Source organism: Papio anubis, chromosome 9 (genome assembly GCF_008728515.1).
Source record: "Papio anubis isolate 15944 chromosome 9, Panubis1.0, whole genome shotgun sequence".
NCBI classification, from domain to species: domain Eukaryota; kingdom Metazoa; phylum Chordata; class Mammalia; order Primates; family Cercopithecidae; genus Papio; species Papio anubis.
This window is the reverse complement of record NC_044984.1, coordinates 100,955,057-100,975,825: the sequence shown is the minus strand read 5'-3', so window position 1 is coordinate 100,975,825 and position 20,769 is coordinate 100,955,057. Positions and strand designations below refer to the sequence as shown.

The following is a 20,769-nucleotide window of genomic DNA, read 5'->3' as shown; positions in this document are numbered from 1 at the left end:
TTTCAAATGCGGCGTCAAACAGCATGAGTTTCCAAGGACATTCCTGGCACCTTCACTCATTAGTTACTTTATTTAAGCTCCCTGTGCCTCAGTTTCCATTTGTTGTTCTTGTGACTTGTGTGCTCACTAAATCTGGCCAAGAGGTCAAGATTAAAATACAAGATCATGGTTAAGAAACATCACATCAAATGAACCCATAGCAGCAACAAACTATTCAAATCAGATAGGTGTAAGTCATGGTTCACACAGGCTGAGCTAATTAAACAGTTACCTGTCAAAGGCCAGAGCCTCCTAAATAAGTATATTTCAGCCCACGTTTTGTTCCTCTTTCCGGAGCTTCTGAGCCTCAAAGTAACTAGGTGGCTTATAACTACCAAGCATTTTAATAAGCTCTATGAACAAATGGATGTAATTGGCACGGAAGGGCCCCTTTGATGCTTGATGAGTTTCTACAGGAATAGCATCATGACACCTTTGCCCAAACCTCACAAAATCCAGAGGTTCTGTCTGTCTACTAAAGTTGCTAATTGGAATGTCCACTTCCCTGACCAAGGCATGGCAGAAAGAAAGGCAGTTAATTATTCTTCATATCTGATGAAATTTTCCCGTTTCCTCCTCTCTTTTAGAGGACATCATTAGTCTGACATGGTGAACAATACTCCATTATACCTGGGTTTTTTTTAATGATCAGAAAAAAATTCCCCACTTCTTCCATTTTCCTTATCTTCTATTTAACAACTTGATTATATTTGAATTGAGCCTATCCTATTATGGAGAGATAATGAGCTCAGTCTGCTAGCTAACATGAGTCATTATCTGAGTTATATATTTTTAAGAAGACTTCCTCACAAGGTTTCAGCATGTGGCCTCCTAGGGCACATGGAGGAAGCTTTGTATCAGCACTTAAAATGAAAAGCAAATGTTTCAGCACCTGGCATAATGTCCCACTGTCCTCATTTTAAACCTGTGATTTCTTATATGTATACACAGAGATCTGTTAAACCAATCAGCTGTTTGATAGCATGGGAGCAGCATGATTGATGTATTCTTAGGAAAGGTCGCTCTGCATCAGCTCAAAGTACTCACTTCTCAAGTTCTTGAACCCATGTCAAGAACAGAAACTTTTTTATTCTCTTTTACCAAAAAAGAAAAAAAAAAGACAACAGGATTTTTTTTTTTTTTTTTACAGAAAGCCCAGACATTACAAGGCAACAGGATTTTTAAAAATATTAACAATTATAACTTATCATTGAAGTTGTCACAGAGATCTGAGACTGTAAGCTATGAAAAAAACAAAAAAACACAAAAAAACAAAACAAAAAAAACTCTTGCTAAGCAATCAGGACAAGACAGTAGTCTACACCCGTCAGTGGCTCCCTGGTCCTTCTCCACAAAAATCCAGATTCCTGACCGTGGCATCCAAGGCCCCTGGCTCCTTTTCCGGCCTGCTTTCCCACACGTATACCTCTTTCCAGCCAACTGGACTGTTTCCTGCTCCTGAGACACACCTGGTCACCTTCCACTCCCACACACGATCCGTTACCTTCCTACTGCAGGGGATGACCTCTTCCACCATGCTCCACGCATCAAGGCTCAACTCACATTTCTCTTCCTTGGAACTACATTCAATGCACACCCAACCCCATCTGCTAACCACTTCTTCATCCTTTCCTCCTTGCCAGATTCGTTTATTCCTTCGGTAACATGTAGAGTGCTGCAGTGGTCTAAATGCCAGCTATTGTTATGTCTGTAGAAAAGCCACATCCTCTACTCATAAAGCTCTCACTACTTCCCAGGCATGGCCATAGTTCCTCATAGTTTATGGCCCAAATAGCTTTCCTCAGGAGGCAGCACCGGTTTTAGAGTTTGAGATCACTGAGTTTGAATCCTGCTTCCGCCACTTACAAGCTGTATAGCCTGGGGCACGTTACTTGAACTCCCTCACTTCCTTCACCTGTAAAATGAGAGAAACTGTACCATCTCCCAAGCTTGCTATGAGGACTAGACAAGAATCCATGCACAGCCTGAGGCCCTTTATTGTGGGGAACACTCAATAAAGAATAACGATCAGCATTATTTTACAATATTGTGGAATATTCAGGTAATGTTTTGTCTCTTAAACTGAAAGTCCTTCAAGGGCAGGGACCAAGCCAAATTCCCATTGATGTTAACATGGTTCCTAGCACTGTGTAACTAGGTGTAACATGGTTGTAACATGGTTCCTAGCACATGGTTCCTTACACAGTCGGTAAACACTGCAGGAGGAAGGAGGGGAAAGGAGGAAAGGCTGACAGGAAGGAAGACAGGCTTTTGCACAGGTCAAGGGACTCTGGTATTTTATTAATCTTACTATCTGGGTGGTTAAAGGAAAAGCACGGTTAATATTAATACATTTGATTTACATTTTCAAGTGCCTACCGTGCGCTAGCGATGTTCATATTTGCTTTCACTACCTGCACAAGATGAGTAACACTATGCCCTAGGACATAGAGGGAGAAATGGAGGGTCAAGGAAGTAAAGTGGCTTGTCCACAGCAACTCAGCTGGGAAAAGCTAGGCTAAAAAGTATGAACTCAGGTATGATGCCTCTAAAGTTCTCACTGTGTGCCAGAAACTGACATGCATTTGGTCAGTCAGCATATCTTTACTGAGCACCTACTATGTGCCAGCCACTGTAGAATACAGCCATGAACAAGAAGACACTACCCTTGCCCTGGCCTTTAAGAAACCGACAGTTAACCAGAAGGAAGATGGGAGCTAGGGAGATAACACCACCAGACAGCCAATGAATAGAAAACAGTGGGCTTTGGCTCATATGGGCTCTGGTTAGGACTGAGGCTGAGTCTAGAAAACCCCAAAGCAAAATAAAACAAATGAAAAACAAATCTATTTCATTACACAACGGTTAAGCCATGCTTTGCTGCTAAGTAGACAAGCCAATCAGAAACATGCGTTTGTGTGGACCCTGACATTTCTCAAGGGACCTCAGCTGACCCAGCTTCCTCGTTGTTGAGGATTTTCTTGGGGAGTCAGGAATGTCCCCCTCTTTGTGTAGAAAGAGACTACCTTGGTTTCCTCCTCTTTAAATACAGGTAACTGTCCCGCCTTCTCTACAGGATTTTCATGAGGATTAGGTGTGCTCAGCAGTGACATCACCTGACGAGCCTGGCATCCCACAGGTGATTGCTGAACGTGTAGGTTTGGCTGATGCGGGGCAATGGACTGAATCAGAGATTTATTTCTGCCATTGTAATGTCTAAACTGGACCAGAACAGTAGCATCCAATTCCTACCCTGGGTTTGACCTACAACATACTGAACTAGTGTTCCGGTAAGGCCTGGGCTTAGGCAGCTTCTGGAATCTCTCAGCTCAGTTTTTGGTTATTCAAGTCCCTTCTTCTTTTTTTTTTTCTTTTTTTTTTTTTTGATAAAACTAGGCAATGTATTAAGCACAGTGTTGCAATTTCCATTCGGTTTGCAACGCTTCTATTGGGGCCTAGGCTACGGGTTTGCAGCCCAGAACTCTGGTGGTCCTGGACAGTAGCTGAGGTGATTTTGGCACCATCCCCTACCAGAAGCTACCTCCTCAGCGGTCCCTTTCCACCTATACCCAGTGTCTACTCATCTCTACTGCACTTTGCCATTATGAATAGGGCCGTGCAGACATCTTCATATGTGCCCCCTTACACACCTGTGTGGGAGTGTTTCTCCCTGCCGGCATCAAGAAGCAGAGCTGCTGGGTACATGTGCTTCAAATGCTAATGGGATTGCAAAATTGCCCATCAAATGGCTTTACCATTTGACACATTTACCCACAGCACAAAATACTTTTTTTAAAAAAAAAAAGTTGTGGCTCCACAACACAGCATCTCATTCCCTGAGACATTTCTGCCCTTGGCATTGGGTTGTCCAGCTTAACTGACCTTTCTCCATCTGTAGCTGAGGTCATCTGGAGGGACACAGTCACATCTAGCGGTATTATCTATCAACACTGGTTGCGTTCAGAGCTAAAAGTGTTCAGCCTCTCTTTTTAGAACTATGTTACCTAACTCATATTATGAAAGCAGACAATGTTCTGCCGCTGTTGAGTAAGAATCAAGTCACAAACGGGTGCAGAAAGTCAGTTATCGGTTACATCCAATGAGTCTGGTCTAGCAGCTGTGATCTGGTCTAAAACTTCAATGTATTTCTTCTTTGGAACAATGCCAAACCCAATTTCTTACCTATGACCTTCCAGAACATTCTAAAGAGAAATTCTAAATTTCTTTTGTTTCATATTAATTTGGAATATTGATAGCTTGTCAACCAGCCAAGTCCTCAATTTATTTTTTTTCAAAAGAAAGGAAAATCTGCCCCCAATCCCCCCGCTGAAAGTGACAATTTGATCTTCTGTCCTCCTCCTTTTTGGAAGAGCCTCATTCTTCGGTAAATTGCTGGAAGGGAAAATGTCCCCACCCAGAAGGCGCACAAGGAGCTCTGGGTAAGGGCGGCAAGGGTGGCGGGCGAGGGCGGGGCACAGAGGGGGCATGTGTTGGCAGCAAGTAGGCCGGGACTGCGGAACAGGCTGCTTTCCATTTCGAAATTCTCTGCATGAATAGAGGTTATTGTGCGGCTGGGATTCCAGCAGCGCTCACCATCCCCAGTGAGTTGGGATTTACTAACCCTCGTGACCGAGGATGCTGGAAAGTGTTTGGCAGAAGGCATTTGACAATATTTGCCTGTTTTCTGCTGGGAGTTGCCTCCAGATCACGTGGCCCCAATTATTTTAGGCTGCTTGGCTGCTGTATTATTTGTTCTTAGAGCGGTGTTATTTGTTCTAGGGGGAGGGGGAGGAGGTTTGTGGCAAGGAAGGGGAAGAAGGAGAAGCAAATAGCTCCTAACCCAATTCCAATAACAAGCCAAATGTCCCAGGAGAGCTCGGCACTGTCAGGCGGGTGGCGGGCGCCTTAGTGGTGCGGCCAGTGTCCTTTCCTGCGCCTGCCCTGCTCTCTGTCCTCAGGAGCTGGCCACTGCCGCTGGAGAGAGGGCACAGCATGAAGGACATAAATGCCTCAGAGAATGAGATGCTTGTCTTAGCGTTAGGTTCCTGTTTTGTTTTGTAAGTATTTTGCACTGCAGATGAAGATATAAAATGGTAAAGCCATTTGATGGGCAATTTTGCAATCCCATCAACACTTCAGGTGTTAATGGAGCAATTCTGCTTCTTGATACAGACATGAAGAAACACTCCCACGGTGTCCAAGGGGGCACACACGAAGATGTTCTGTGAGGCCCTATTTGCAATGGCAAAGAGGAGATTTGAACACAACTTAAAAGTTCATCAAAAGGGAAGTGGCGCCGGGTGTGGTGGCTCATACCTGTAATCCCAACACTTTGGGAGGCTGGATCACTTGAGGTCGGAAGTTCAAGACCAGCCTGGCCAACATGGTAAAACCTCATCTCTACCAAAATACAAAAATTAACTGGACATGGCGGTGTGTGCCTGTAATCCCAGCTACTTGGAAGGCTGAGGCAGGAGAATTGCTTGAACCCGGGAGGCGGAGGTTGCAGTGAGCCGAGATCACGCCATTGCACTCCAGCCTGAGTGACAGAGCAAGATTCTGTCTCAAAAAAAAAAAAAAAGGGAAATGGCAACATTAATTCTGCCATTGTCTTATGCTGACCACTGCGCTGCAGTTAAAATGAGGTTGTTCTTTATGAACCATAGGTGTAGCTTCAGGACATTCTACTGAGGAAGAAAGCAAGTAGTGGATCAATACAGCATAACAGGTTGTGGGTCCATGTTTTTAGTGTGATACATCTGCATGCTTTTTATAAAGGAGGCAATGCTAAATTAAAAACTGCAGTTCAGAAACTTCTACAGATACATATGTGTGCAAATGCATATCTGTAATACATATCTACACATATGTATACACACAAGTGCACACATGCACACACATGTCTCACTGGTAATAGGGTTGCTTTTGAGGAGAAGGCAAAGAACTACAAGGAGAAATGGACTGGACTCTTACCTATAATGTTTTTAATTTTTTAACAAGGAAATGTATTTCTTGTGTAAATAAAATAAAAGTAAAGCAAAAATATACTTTAAATGCGCCCAGGATATGAGTAAATTGTCCATCACTGGATACAGGCTGCCCCCAGGGAGGGGTGTAACTTGGGAGAGGCAGTTCCCTTCATGTTTTGCTGAGGGTCACTCCTTGGAAGGATTCAGCCTCCCAGCAGGGGGAACAATAAGGAACAACAGGATAAATTTACTTATATCCTGTTTTTTTTTTTAAGCTTACAAAAGAAGAAGAAAATTAGACAAAGGAAAGAAGAAATTGAAAAAGTATGTAAGCATCAGATTTTGCTCTCAACCCCATGGCAGCCAGAGCAAAAAGGGGGCACACTGTAAATTATGTCACTTTTCCTTGTAAAATGGAGGGTGCATCCACTCTCTTTTCGGAGAGAAAGTTTTTATACTGAAACCATATTTTTAAAAAAATGATACATGTGCAGCTTTACATAGGAGGTCACACGTCCTCCACCACCATTTTAAGCATGACTGTTCCTATCTAAGTTTAATGTCCTACTTTCTCTTCCTTACTGCTTCCATACCCTCTCCCCTGCCCGCTTCTCCCGCCTCATCTTGTGTCACTCTCCTCCTTGTGTGCTATGCTCCAACCACATGGGCCACCTTCTCGCTGGTCCTTCAGCAAGCTCAGCCTGCTCCCATCCCAGGAAGGAGTGGTGGATGTTGTGTGTGCCCAGACTGCCCTGGGGCACCGAGACACTGTTCCCCCTGCTGGGAGGCTGAATCCTTCCAAGGAGTGATCCTCAGCAAAACATGAAGGGAACTGCCTCTCCCAAGTTACACCCCACCCTGGGGGCAGCCTATATCCAGTGATGCACAATGGGGCTGGGGATAAAGGCCTGGATCTGTGGCTTTGATTCAGGTCATCTTTAATGGGCCGTCCCCACCTCAGAACTCCCTGTAGGATTGGCTGAAGCCTCTGTGATAACCTCTTCACTGCCCAACACCCCCTCTGTCATCCAGCGTCCCTCACATTCCCATGGGTGTGGAGGCTGGGCACATGCCCTAATAAACCACCTGTATGCACAACTCTGCTCAATCTGGAGAGGCCGCCTACAACAGTGGGGCCTTTGTAGAAGCTGTTCTCTCCACCTGGAACATTCCCCTGTCCCTGGTTTTCACACTGTCATGGTGTCATACATCTATCCACGGAAATGTCACCTTCTCAGAGAAACTTGCCCTTACTGCTCAACCTGAAATAGCCTCTCAGACACTACCCTATTAGCCAAGTTGAAGTCTCTGCACAGCGCTTCTCACTATCTAATACATTACTTGTTTATCTGTCAATCATGAGTAATTTTTAAAAATAGAGACAGGGTCTTGCTCTGTCACCCAGGCTCGAGTAAAGTGGCACAATCAGTCTGCTACAGTCTTGAACTCCCAGGCTCAAGCCATACTCCTGTCTCAGCCTCCAGAGTAGGTAAGACTACAGGTTTATGCCACCATGCCCAGCTAAGATTTTTGTTTTTTGCAGAGACAGGGTCTCACTATGTTGCCCAGGCTAGTCTTGAGCTCCTGGCTTCAAGTGATCCTCCCACCTCAGCCTCTCAAAGTGCTTGGATTACAGGCGTAAACTAATGCGCCCTGAGTGTCATTAGTTTAACTATATCTATATATATTTCGGCTGGGCATGGGGGCTCACACCTGTAATTCCAACACTTTGAGAGGTTGAGGCAGGTGGATCACATGAGGTCCAGAGTTCAATACCAGCCTGACCAACATGGAGAAACTCTGTCTCTACGAAAAATACAATATTAGCTGGGTGTGGTGGTGCATGTCTGTAATTCCAGCTACTTGGGAGGCTGAGGCAGGAGAATCACTTGAACCCAGGAGGCAGAGGTTGCGGTGAGCCGAGATCACGCCACTGCACTCCAGCCTGGGCAACAAGAGCAAAACTCCGTCTCAAAAAAAAAAAAAAAACAAACTATCTCTCTCTCTCTCTCTCTCTCTATCTATCTGCCTACCTACCTACCTACCTATATCTATATCTATAGATGTAGATATAGATATTTCCCCTATTTCCCCCATCATTGGCTCCTTTTCTTCGTCTACCTTATCCACCGTTGCATTTCCAGAGCCTAGAACAAGGACCTAGCAAATACCAGGTGCTCAGTAAACATTTCTTGAATTAGTTAATGACTGAAATTCTAAAACATATAAAGATAATTAGAGGAAACGTTAATGTTCTTTAAACAACTTGATAGCTTTTGATAAGAATAAGGCTAAAATGTGCAAATTCCCAAATTCGGTTTGGCTTTGAAAATAGACGTATCATTAAAAACAGTTCACTGACCTTGTGACTTGGAGAGTAAAATTTCTTCTGGAATGATCTATGTGACCCTTTATTTAGAAGAACAGATATTTTGTGCAGAATTAGGTAGCATAGAAGGAGATGTGGCTGTGCCTATGCCAGGGAGGAGACGGGGCCTGCTCCAGGCTGTCCTTGTGGGTCTCAGAAGGAAGGTGTGAGCTGAGGGATCGACTGAACCCCCACCCCACGCCAGATGCTGTTCAAGCACCTTCTATGGAACAACTGATTTCATCTTCATGACTACCCTATGAGCTAGACACTATTGCTATCCCCATTTTATACGTGAGTAGACTGAGGCACAGAGACGTTAAGGACCTTGCCCAAGATTTCACAGCTTGTAAGTGGCAGAGCTGGGAGTTAAGCCATGACAGCTTGATTTCAGAGACTGCACCATTTACAGTCTCACTGTTGCCAGGCAGATGTCCTGCAACCACAGAAAAATAGACATGAACAAGGTCATTTTCTTCTAGTTCCTTTCAAATTTTTTACTCTGAAACATATGACATGTTCAGGTTATTAAAGCAAGAATGTCTGTTGGCCGAGTGTGGTGGCTTACACCTGTAATCCCACCACTTTGAGAGGCCGAGGCAGGAGGGTCACCTGAGGTCAGGAGTTCAAGCCTAGCCAACGTGGTGAAACCGCATCTCTACAAAAAGCACAAAAATTAACCAGGTGTGTTGGCGGGTGCCTGTGATCCTGGCCAGTTGGGAGGCTGAGGTAAGAGGATCACTTGAACCCGGAGGGTGGAGGTTGCAGTGAGCCAAAATCACGCCATAGGACTCCAGCCTGGGCAACAGAGTGAGACTCCACCTCAAAAAAAAAAAAAAAAAAAAAGTCTGTCAATTCCGTGCATTTCTAAAAACTCTCACTCCCAAAGTCCTTTACATCGATGCCTCATTCAATGTCTTGGCACTATGGGAACTTGCATGGCTGTAATACTTAGGGAAGGGTGAAGGGGGAGATTTGATCTGAGAAGTAAAGTCGAATTTTAAATAAAGCAAAAAGCAGGAAATGCAATGAGGAAAAGGTCTATAGGAACAAATGATGGAAAGAAGCCAAAAGGCTGGAAATAGAGCTCTTGAAAACAACCTTTGCTATTCTTGAAGCAAAACAAGCTGACTGCTGAGGCTCTTGTTAGAGAAGATTGAGTTACGCTCCTGAGTGCTTTCTCCCAGTGTTGTTTTCCTCTCACCTCTGGATGGATTAGACTAGAGAATCTAATATGATTTGCTCATTAAGGCCCATCTGCTTCCTTTTCTGATCTGCCCTCTCTTCTCTATCCTTCCTAATGTTTCTTTTCCTTTCTTCCCAAGCATGAGCTTTGCAGTTAAAGAGACCCAGCCAGGTTCCTGCCTCTGCCACTGATTGGCTGTGTGCCTATTCAGGCAAATGATTTAACTGGTTCAGCTTTATTTTCCTCATCAGTTAAACGGGCACAACAATAGCAACTCCACAGAATTGTGAGAATGAAATGAGGCATATATATAAAGTGCCTAGCATGGAGGGGTGCATATAATGCACCCCTTCCTTTCTTTTCCCCATTTCTCTTTCCTTCCCCTTCATTCCTAATTCTTTCATATTTGCTGGGCTGCACTGCTAGGGGAATAATTGCCTTCAATGGCCAAGATTCTCCATGGGGTGAATCTCATAGAGAGCTCTAGTGTTCAAAGCTACAACATAATTTCCAAATAAAGCTTTTAGAGGAGAATTTATCTGTAAATATCAAACACAAAGGCAACCACTTAAACATCATTAAATATTTCATCAAGCCCAGGAATGCCGAATATTAAAGAGAAAGCCATTCTAGTAGATTACTCTTGTTAGTGTTATTAATGTTAAAATAATTATATATAGTTGCAATTAATTATGAATTAAGGATTCATTGGTAAGAGTCAACAGACATCTGTTTCTATTATAAATTGTAATAATGGATTCTATTAAAATCAATTAATAACACCATGGGGAATCTAGTCCTTGCCAGTGTTTGGATAACAGAAAAAACATCTACCCTAAAATAAAATACGAAAATTCCAATCCCCAGGCTAGATCTAAGGCTAGTGGAGCATTTTACATATACTGCAAATTAAATAGATTTCATGTTGGTTGTGGGATGTCAAGTTATGACAATGTTAAAATATCCAAGTGATATCCTATCCTATAGGTAAGAAGATATGAGCATCCTCTGAAGAGAGAACTTGCTAAAAATGGAAACTTACCATTGCAGAGTAGCAGGAGTGGAGTGGGGCTTGGATGCTCTATTATTTTCTTTTTCCTCATCTGTTAAAGGAAAGAAAAAGAAGCTAACTTCAGTAGGAAACAGTAGGAAAAAGTAAAAGTCCTGTCGACTCTCCCAAGTTTCAAAAGACTATGTTTCTCTGAAATGTTGATGCTTTGAAACAATATTTTGGCTTTTCCAACATGTTAGACTCATCATACTTTAATACAAAAAAAAGCAAAATTGACTTTTATTTTAAAACTCTTATGTCAATTTTGTTTTTATTTGACACAATGTGTTAGAGTTTGAAGAGCATTTCCCTTTATCACTGACCAATGTGATCACATTCATCCACTCAGTATTTTCGTAACTGAAGCAGGACAGACTACAATTTCAACCCTAAAAACATAGGGACCTCACTCACTGCTATGGACTGAATATTTGTGTCCCCCACAGAATTTATGTGTTGAAACCTAATCCCCAAGATGATGATGATATTTGAAGGTGGGGCCTTTAGGAAGTGATCAGTCATGAGTCTTATGAATGAAATTAATGTCTTTATGAAAGAGATCCCAGAGAGCTTCCTCATACCCATTTCTCCCCTCTGAGAAGACAGAGAGAAGATAGTGAGAAGATAGCCATCTATGAACCAGGAAGTGGGCCCTCACCACACCCAAATCTGCTATTGCCTTGATCTTGGACTTCCCAGCCTCCAGAACTGGGAGAATAAATCTCTGTTAATTAATAAATCTTTGAGAATAAACAATAGAGAAATAAATCTCTGTTGTTCATAACCCACCCAGTTTATGGTATTTTGTTATGAAAACCTGAACAGACTAAACTCTTCACCATTTGTTCTTTGTAACCCCAATGAAGCAGAGCCTTAATGTAGGGTAGGGAAAGTGTAAGTGTTCAGGAGAAGAATCGGGTTAGCAATGCAATGGAGCAGGGTTTAGCACATATTTTCTGTAAAGGACCTGATAGTAAATATTTTAGGGTTTGTGGACCAATAGTAAAAATCAAGAATATTGTATAGAATTTATATGACGGAAGAGAAAACAAGTTTCCATGAAATATTTATTGATAAAATTCAATGTAAGCCCAGGCACAGTGACTCACACCTGTAATCTCAGCACTTTGGGAGGCCAAGGTGAGTGGATCAGTTGAGGTCAGGAGTTCAAGACCAGCCTGGCCAACATGGTGAAACTCTGTCTCTACTAAAAATACAAAAATTAGCCAGGCATGGTGGTGCACACTTGTAATCTCAGCTACTCAGGAGACTGAGGCAGGAAAATCACTTGAACCTGGGAGGTGGAGGTTGCAGAGAGCCAAGATCGTGCCACTGCACTCCAGTCTGGGCAACAGAGCAAGAATCCAAAAAAAAAAAAAAAAAAAAAAAAATCCAATGTAATAGTAATGATTGAATATAATTTTTGTAATACATGTCTATTAATGAGAAGAATTAAATTAATTTTGGGGGTGTAGGTAACATTCTTCTAATTGGGATTAGAATTAATGTTACCTATTATTAAATAGATTGCAAAAGTTGATCTGTAAAGACCATTTTTAGCTGCAGCCCCACAAGCATCAGGACAGATTTGGCTCACATGACCCTGATTTGCTGAGCCCTGCAATACCACAGTCTGAACAACAGATTAATTTTTAGCATATCTAAAAAGAATTTGTCACAATTTCATCATGGATTTACTGAGAAACACATATAATCAGTCTCTTATCCAATTCCTAATAAAGATTATTGATAGGAACAGTCAACATAAAATTCCTTGATTCACAAAATTTGGCCCAAGATAATTAGGACAAATAAGAGTCTCAAGAAGAAAACTAATAATGTCAAAGCCTACAAATATTATCAATAAAATTTAATATAGACATTAAAAAGATGAAATCAATCTGTGGCATAAAATTTATATGGAAAAGAATTGGTATCTATGAAAACAGTTTAAGTAAAACAAAAATGAAAATGGAAAAAAATGAAAATGTCATATGATGTACAGAAAAATTTTTCTAAAATTAGCTCATGAAAGCTGAATCCAGAAAATATCTTATTGATGAAAATGTATCAATATTGGTGTAATTCTGATTTAAATGTCTACTTATAAGCACTGTGGCAGATATTGTTGTTGCTTAATCAAAACCTACATGTACCCACCTTCTTCCTTATATGTAGAAGCCCAGTTTAGAGAGGATTGTGTGTTCAAGGAGAGTGACCCCCTTTCAAATCCTAGAAAGGTGAATGTTGATTCATTTACGACAATCATGATAATTAATTTTATGTCATCTAGCCACTGATTGGATTAGGTGGAGCATGTAACATGATGTAGGCTGATCACATTTCAGAAGACGCTCTCTCTCAGGGCTTCTGGGAAAAGTATTTTTCCCTAATAAAATGAAGGAGTGAGAGATTCTCGCCTGTTCTACTTTTGAATGTGGCTTTGAGATGACACAATAACTAGATTAAAGCAGCAAACTTGGGATGGGGAAAAACACAATCTGAGGACAAAGTCAACACCTAGGAAGGCAGAGAAAAAAAGGAAAAGCTTGGGGGCTCTGATTATCACGTGGTGCCTCTGATGAACCAACCCAAACAATGGCTGCCTCCCGTTCTATGAGACAGCACAGTTTCTTCGGTTGATAAAACTTCCTTTCATTGGGTATTCTCTTCCCTGCCACTAAAACTATTCTGTGGCTGCCTCCCGTTCTATGAGACAGCACAGTTTCTTCGGTTGATAAAACTTCCTTTCATTGGGTATTCTCTTCCCTGCCACTAAAACTATTCTAACTGATGGTTAGAACCCGAACCACACTAATGCTAAATGTTCTCAGGAACGGAATGTAAAATACATCATAGACTCAACACCTGTTCATGATGCTTTGTCAACCTGGAGTTCTTCTAAATAGATGTTTCTCATCCCTTCCAGCCTGGAATAAATGCCACCAACTCTTTGAAGCTTTCCTTGATACTCTCTTAGTCAGGAATCAATCATTGATCCTAACTCTGTGCTTCTATAACACATTATTCACCTCTTAGCTGTCCTGTGTAGCCTGTCCTGGATCACTATTTCTTTTCTTTTCTTTTTTTTTTTTTTGAGACGGAGTTTTGCTCTTGTCGCCCAGGCTGGAGTGCAATGGCACAATCTCAGCTCACTGCAACCTCCACCTCCCAGGTTCAAGTGATTCTTCTGCCTCAGCCCTCCGAGTAGCTGGGATTACAGGTGCCCATAACCACGCCCAGCTAATTTTTGTACTTTTTAGTAGAGTCGGGGTTTCACCATGTTGGTCAGGCTGATGCCAAACTCCTGCCCTCAGGCGACTGGATTATTATTTCTGTACACATCCACCCCTTCTGCTCAAGCATAAACTCAGTGAGAAGGCAGGGGTGGTATCTCAGTCAGCTGCATTACCTCCTGCAGGACCTAGCACAGCACCTTCCACTTAGTATTTAAATAGTTAAGTGTGCCTTCTCCAGTCTTAAAGAACAGCACAATATAGAGCGTGAACATGGGGGTCTCACAAGAATGTGGGTAAGTGAACACCTAAGTACACAGAACAATACTCAACCTCAGTTGTTCACAAAGAAATAAAAAGGAAACAAATAATGAGTCATTCTTTATATCTCTGAGGGAAAAGCAAATTTAAATAATGACAATTTTTGATGCTGGTGTATACATGGTGAAATTGACACTCTCAGAGTTCTTTATACCTGAAGATAGTGTTAATGTTTTTAGTATGCAATTTGGCAGTAATGTTAAGAACCATCTAAAATGTTCAGCTGCTTCTAGAAATTATAATACTAAGCAAATAATCGAAGAGAAAGAAAGGGCTATATAAAAAACATGGGACCGGGTGCGGTGGCTCACGCCTGTAATCCCAGCACTTTGGGAGGTGGAGGCAGGCAGATCACTTGAGGCCAGGAGTTTGAGACCAGCCTGCCCAACACGGTGAAACCCTCTCTCTACTAAAAATACAAAAAGTAGCCGGGCATCATGGCGCACACCTGTAATCCCAGCTATTCGGGTGGCTGAGGCACCAGAGTCTCTTGAGCCCGGGAGGCGGAGGTTGCAGAGAGATCACACCACTACACTCCAGCCTGTGTGACAGGAATGAAACCCTGTCTCAAAAACAAACAACAACAACAACAAATTGTCAATTGTGTTTTTTTAAACAAACAAAAAAAACCATATAAACAACCTAAATCTACCCCTATCTAGCTTGCACTGGCACATTGCTAGTATTTTTGTTCCCCCTAAAACCGGCGGGGTTTTAAATTTTTGTTTCTTTAAATTTCAGCATTTTGGTCAACGTGGACAGGTTGTCAAAAGACCTAGATTCGAATAATCCTAACACTTAACCGGCCAGAACTGAGCAAATCACTCAACTTACTCGAGCTTCATTTTTCCTCGTTTGTAAAAAGGTCATCTTCTATGGCAATTATAAGAATCCTATTAATTTGTTCAACAAATATTTATTGAATACCTTATTTGTGCCAACTAGTCACCACAGAGAAAGAAATTAAACTCTTGCCCTTGAGTTTAGTTGGGGAAAGAGAAAGGCAGAGGAGACAGAGGACAAGTTCAGCAAGAAGTGGTAAGTGCTGTGATACAGGTAGGCACGGAGGAGTTGGCCAACCCAGACTACATGAAAAAGCAGAGCTTGTCAGAGAAGGTTCCCTGGAGGAAGTGATAGGTGAGCCGTGTCCTGGAGTGAGTCAGAGATGGGAGCCAGACGGGGGTAAGGTGGGATGGAAGTCAGGAGTAGGGTGGGGAAGGTGAGAGCAGATAAAGACAAGGGACCTGACAGATTGTGTCACTTTCCCAGAAGCAAGGTGGCTGCAGCATGGGTCTTTGCTGGATGTGGCAGGGTGGATCCAGGTGAGCATGGAATGTGATGTTTAACAATCTAATTATCCCGTTTAAGTCTTAAGACAGTCGTCTCTAAACGGAGGATAATAATAAGCCCTACCTCAAAACGTTGTTGGGAGGATGAAGTGAAATGAGCTAGCCGTCTGTGGAGAAATGTTGCCCTTGGCTATGCCTGGCCGGCCAGGGGACGTTTGGAGCAATTCTGTCTGCTGGGATCTGCTGCTATGGAAGATTTACAGGGGCAAAGACAACCGCATCGCCAAGGACCTCACAAGGCAAACACACACCAGGGGACGTCACAGCTCCATATAGGAGACGGCACTTGAGCTGAGCCCTGAAGGGATGGTTGAGGTTTTTAAAAGATAATGTTGTTTTATATTCACAAAAGTAATGCATGTTCATCTTTTTAAAATGAAGAAAGTATGGAGAAAATATCTCAGAATCCAAGCCCCTCTCAACAGAGGGAACGACTGTTACCTTTTTATCCTATTTGCCTCGTCTTTTTTCAGGGTTCTTTCACACACAAACACATACATATCTATGCTTAAAACATGTGAGGGTCATACAGTCCATCCTAGTTTGTAACCTGCCCTGTTCATTTTGAAGAGGACACGTCAGACTCTGGGAGGAGGCCACCAAGGGAGAGGGTACTCCAAGAGTCAGAAGCAGCAGGAGGAAAGGCAAGGAACTGGGACCTGGAGTCCAGGGAAGATGCACGTGGTCCCATTGGTGGAGCCAGGGAAGCTCCCTGTTCTGGGATTCCATAGCAGTGTCTCCCACTCAGGCAATACTGCCTTTGTTATATAAGATTTTTTTCCCAGCTAAATTTTGTTATGGCCCCATTTCTGAGTATCAGTGAATAAAAAGAACTTGGCTTTGAGGACAAGCAGACATGGGTTTAAATTCCAGCATTGCCCCCAACTGTGTGGACTTTGAGCGGCAACTTGACTCATCCAAGCCTGAAGGCCCTTATCTAAAAAAATGTGAATCATAACTTATGTCACAAGGATGTTTTGAGGATTAAATATAATATGTTAAGAACTAGAACAAGAGCAGTTTTTAAAAATGCCATACTAATAATAGCACTCATTGGTCAAGTACTTAGGCCAGGTACTGCACATCACTTTTCATATGCTACCTCATTTTATTCCTCCAAATATTGCTATGAAGAAATGTTATATCCCTATTTTATAAATAAGGAAGCAGAGCTTTGGTGAGGGTGAATAATTGCATGAGGCCATGTAGCTGGTGAATGCAGACAGGACCTCACTAGGTGCTCAGCAATCCAGTGGCTACAGATAGTGTTTAGAAGAGAACTGGTCTACCCCAAAGCCAATGTGGGCCCTCCAGCTCAGTCACCAAACAGGTGCTGTCCACCTCTGCTGGCTCCTTTCCTTAGATCACTGGCAACTTTGTGCCCAGGGTCTGAATGCCCAACCCTTTTCTTCTAAAGTAGGAGGTGTGTCACACCCAGGCCTGACCCTCCTATTTGATGGCTCTCTGTCTTAGTTCTCCTGAAGTGCTGGCTATTTATTTACTCATTCATCAGATATTCATTGAGTGTCTACTACATTTCAGCCCCATGACAGGTGTTAAAGGGTAAGAAAAAGCAGACATAGTCACTGCTGTCTTGAGGTCATAAATTATCAGCCAATTGAATGTAAGTCCAAGTCACGTACAGTGGTACGCACCTATAGTCCCAGCTACTTGAGAGGCTGATCTGGGAGGATCACTTGAGCCCAGCAGTTCGAGACCAGTCTGAGCAACATGGCAAGACCCGATTTCAAAAGTAAAGTAAAATTAAAACAAAACAAAACAAAAAGAAACCCCAAACTTTAAAAGTAAGTCCTAGGCAAGAGCTGTGAAGTGCAGGTCCAGAATGCTATAGCAGCACCAAATGTAGGGTGTGAGCCTGGCTTGGGGATCTGAGGAGGAGCAAGAACCTTACCTAGGTAAAGAGAGTAGAGAGTAGGGGAACACATTTTAGGTAAATGGAAACAGCCATAATTGATAGAGACTTTAGGAACTGGTCCTGCCAAATGCCTTTTCATTTTCACTGGGAGAAATGCCTTGAACCAAACAAGATTCATCCGTAAAGCATCATTTCAGGCCAGCAGGATTCCTGGAGCCATTCGCAGGCACACCTGCAGTGCCCCCCTGCAGTGCCCCCCTGCAGTTCCCCCCTGCTGGTCCCGCCAAGGCTGGAGAGCTGCAGTCTGCTTTAAAAAAAAGCTCCTGCCAAGATGCTGCCCTGGCACCTGGTCTTCTTGCCACTCTGTTCTGCTCCCACTTTGCAGTAATGATTCCTAACACGGTGCAGGGATCTCAGTCCAGTTCCCAGTAGTGAGCATCTCTGCTCTCCTCTCTGCATCTACCCCCAATATAAACTCTGGGGCCAAATTTCCAGGCTCAAATCCCAGCTCCACTACTTATTAGCCATGTGACCTTGAACACCATTTTGGTTCCTCAGTTTCATTATCTGTAAAATAGGGATAATAATAGGACCAACCTCATACTGCTATCGTGAGTATTAATTGAACCACTTCTGGTTCAAAGGACTTGCTATCTAAGTGTTCCCTGTTCCTATAATTGCTATTGCTTATCCAGAGGGACCATGCGGCTGGCTCCGTGAGGTTTGGCAAGCTCTGCAGCTGGGAGGGTTATTCACTCTGTGCTCCCTCAGCACCTGACTGCTCCCCAGCAAAGTCCCCATGGTCGCTGCCCATGGATCGTTTTAATCCATTCAGGCTGCGGTAACAAAATACCATAGACTGGGTGGTTTTAAACACAGAAATTGATTTCTCATAGTTTTGGAGGCTTGGAAGTCCAAGATGAAGGCATCAGTGATTTGGTGTCTGGTGAGGGTCTGCTTCCTGGTTCAAAGACAGCTGTCTTCTCGCCCTGTGTTCACACATGGCAGAAGGGGTGAGGGAGCTCTCTGGGGCCTCTTTTATAAGGAGACACTAATCCCATTCACAAGGGCTGAGCCCTCATGACCTAACACTTCCCCAAAGCCTCATCTCCAAATACCATCACATTGGGGGTTAGAGCTTCAACATTTGAATTTGGGGGGAATACAGACATTCAGTCTGCAGCACTGACCACTGTGCCTGCCTTGTTAGCTTGTAAGCTCTGCAGGGTGCAGACCTTGCTCACCATTGGGTCTCCAGCACCCACATGTGGTAGGGGCTCAGGAAGCATTTGTGGAATGAGTGAATGAATAAAATGACATCACAATTAAAAGTGGAGTGATTCAGTAACATACAAAAAACATGATTTCATATATTAAATGTTCATATAAAAAACATATGATTTCAGTAACATACAACACTGCAGTACTACCGGGGAATGTTTATTAAGGACTTATATTGTGCCAGGCACTGTGGAGAGCTCTTCATGGTATGGCATTTAGCTTTCACAGCTGCCCTAGAAAGTGAACAGTTTAACGCATGTGAAACATCAAATGCAGGGCCTTAGTGTACTTAGTGCTTAATCAATGTTAGTCCTAATTATTAGTATTATCCCCATTTACAGAGGAAGAAACTAAGGCTCAGAGAAGTGAAGGAATTTGTCTGAGGTCACACAGTGAGTGGCAGAACAAAGACAAGGACCCAGGCTAGTCAACGTCAAAACCTCCCCAGACCCAAACATTTATGAGCCTCATTCTGTCTTCAAACTCGTAGTATTGGACTGAAGATTTTAGAGAAGTTATTATCTGCCTCATCATTTCTTTTCTGCCTCCATGGCAAATGAATTCACACTTGGGAATCTATTCTAGAATATTTCTTGCCTGGAGCCAGTGTGGCAGAGTTTAACATTAAGGAAGCACATTTCTAAATTAATTACTTCTTTTCAAATCCCAGGAAAGGTTCAAGTTTATGTGAGTCTCAAATTTCACTTCAAAGTTCTAATTCTATTTCCTTTCATTATACTGACCTGGCTGCACCTGGTCAGACCTCACCTGTTGGGAACATGGGGCTGCCAAAGGTTTCATTTCCCCTCATTCACCTCCTTTCCAGCCCCTGCAAAGGGCACCAGCTGATGAGCAGGGTGCCTGGCACCCAGGCCTTTGGCAGTGGGCATCAGCCTCTGGCAGCAAACCCTTCTCCCCCGTGGGAACGGGGCTAAATCCCAAACAAAACTGTGATGTTGGCAGCATTTGCTGTGAGGGGCCCACACCTGCTTCCTCTTGCCTCCTCTGGGTGAATTCCTTCATAATCTTGGAGTGGGAAAGAGGCTGTCTAACTTTGATACAAAATCAAAAAGCCATAAAAGAAAAGACTGATAAATTTTATGACATAAAAAATCCAAAATTTCTGCGTGAGGGGAAAAAAAAACCACAACATGAGTACAAAGATAATGACTCGCTCGGGAAAACTGCAGTCATTCCACAGACAATGGTCTCATCTGCCCACCATAGAAAAGAGCTCCTGTAAAAGTAGCAGGAAAAAGACCAAGAACCAAAAACAAAAATAGGCGATGCACGTGACACACAGTTAATGGAAAAATTACAAATGCTCTTGAAAGGTGGAAAGATGGTCAGTTTTAAGCAATGAACATAGAAATTACACCAAGATGACATTTCTTACTTATCAGATTGGCAAAAATCCAAATCACAACCACGCAACTCTGCTGTGAAGCTAATGGGAAACAGGTACCCTCCCACCTTGCAGGGGGAGAGTGAACCGTGCCTCCTGGCCAGACACAGTGGCTCACACCTATAATCCCAGCACTTTGGGAGGCTGAGGCAGGAGGGTCATAGTAAGACTCCGTCTCTACAAAAAAATTTTGAAAATTAGCTGGAAAGGCTGGGCACGGTGGCTCATGCCTGTAATTTCAGCACTTTGGGAGGCCACGGTGGGCAAATTGCTTGAGCTCAGGAGTTCGACCAGCCTTGGCAACATGGTAAAACCCCATCTCTATAAAAAATTAGCCAGGCATGGTGGTGCACACCTGTACTCCCAGCTACTCAGAAGGCTGAGGTGGGAGCCATCACCTGAGCCTGGGAGGCTGAGGCTGCAGTGAGCCGTGATTGCACCACTGCATTGCAGCCTGAGTGACAGAGAAAGACCCTATCTCAAAAACAAAAACTAAACAAAACAACAAAACAAACAAACAAAACCCAGGGCTTCTCTGTATGGAAGGTCATTTGGCAGAATCTACTGAAATCCCATGTACCCTTTATCCAGCAGCCCCAGGTCTGTGAACTGATCCTACAGCTATACCTGGACACATCTGAAACGATGCATACACAAGGTTATTTGTTGCAGCTTGTCTGTAGCAGCA

At 43.1% G+C, this 20,769-nt stretch overlaps 1 protein-coding gene across 4 annotated transcripts in view; it reads right to left on the bottom strand.

Annotated features, from left to right (window-relative positions):
• Positions 1 to 20,769, bottom strand: part of RFX4 (regulatory factor X4) — a 179,214-nt gene that overhangs the window by 113,025 nt on the left and 45,420 nt on the right. For all 4 annotated transcript variants that reach the window (XM_003907089.3, XM_003907090.3, XM_009181595.2 and 1 more), the window contains exon 3: positions 10,605 to 10,665. In XM_003907089.3, the coding sequence (XP_003907138.1) occupies positions 10,605 to 10,665 (61 nt within the window). The remainder of the gene's footprint in view (positions 1 to 10,604; positions 10,666 to 20,769) is intronic.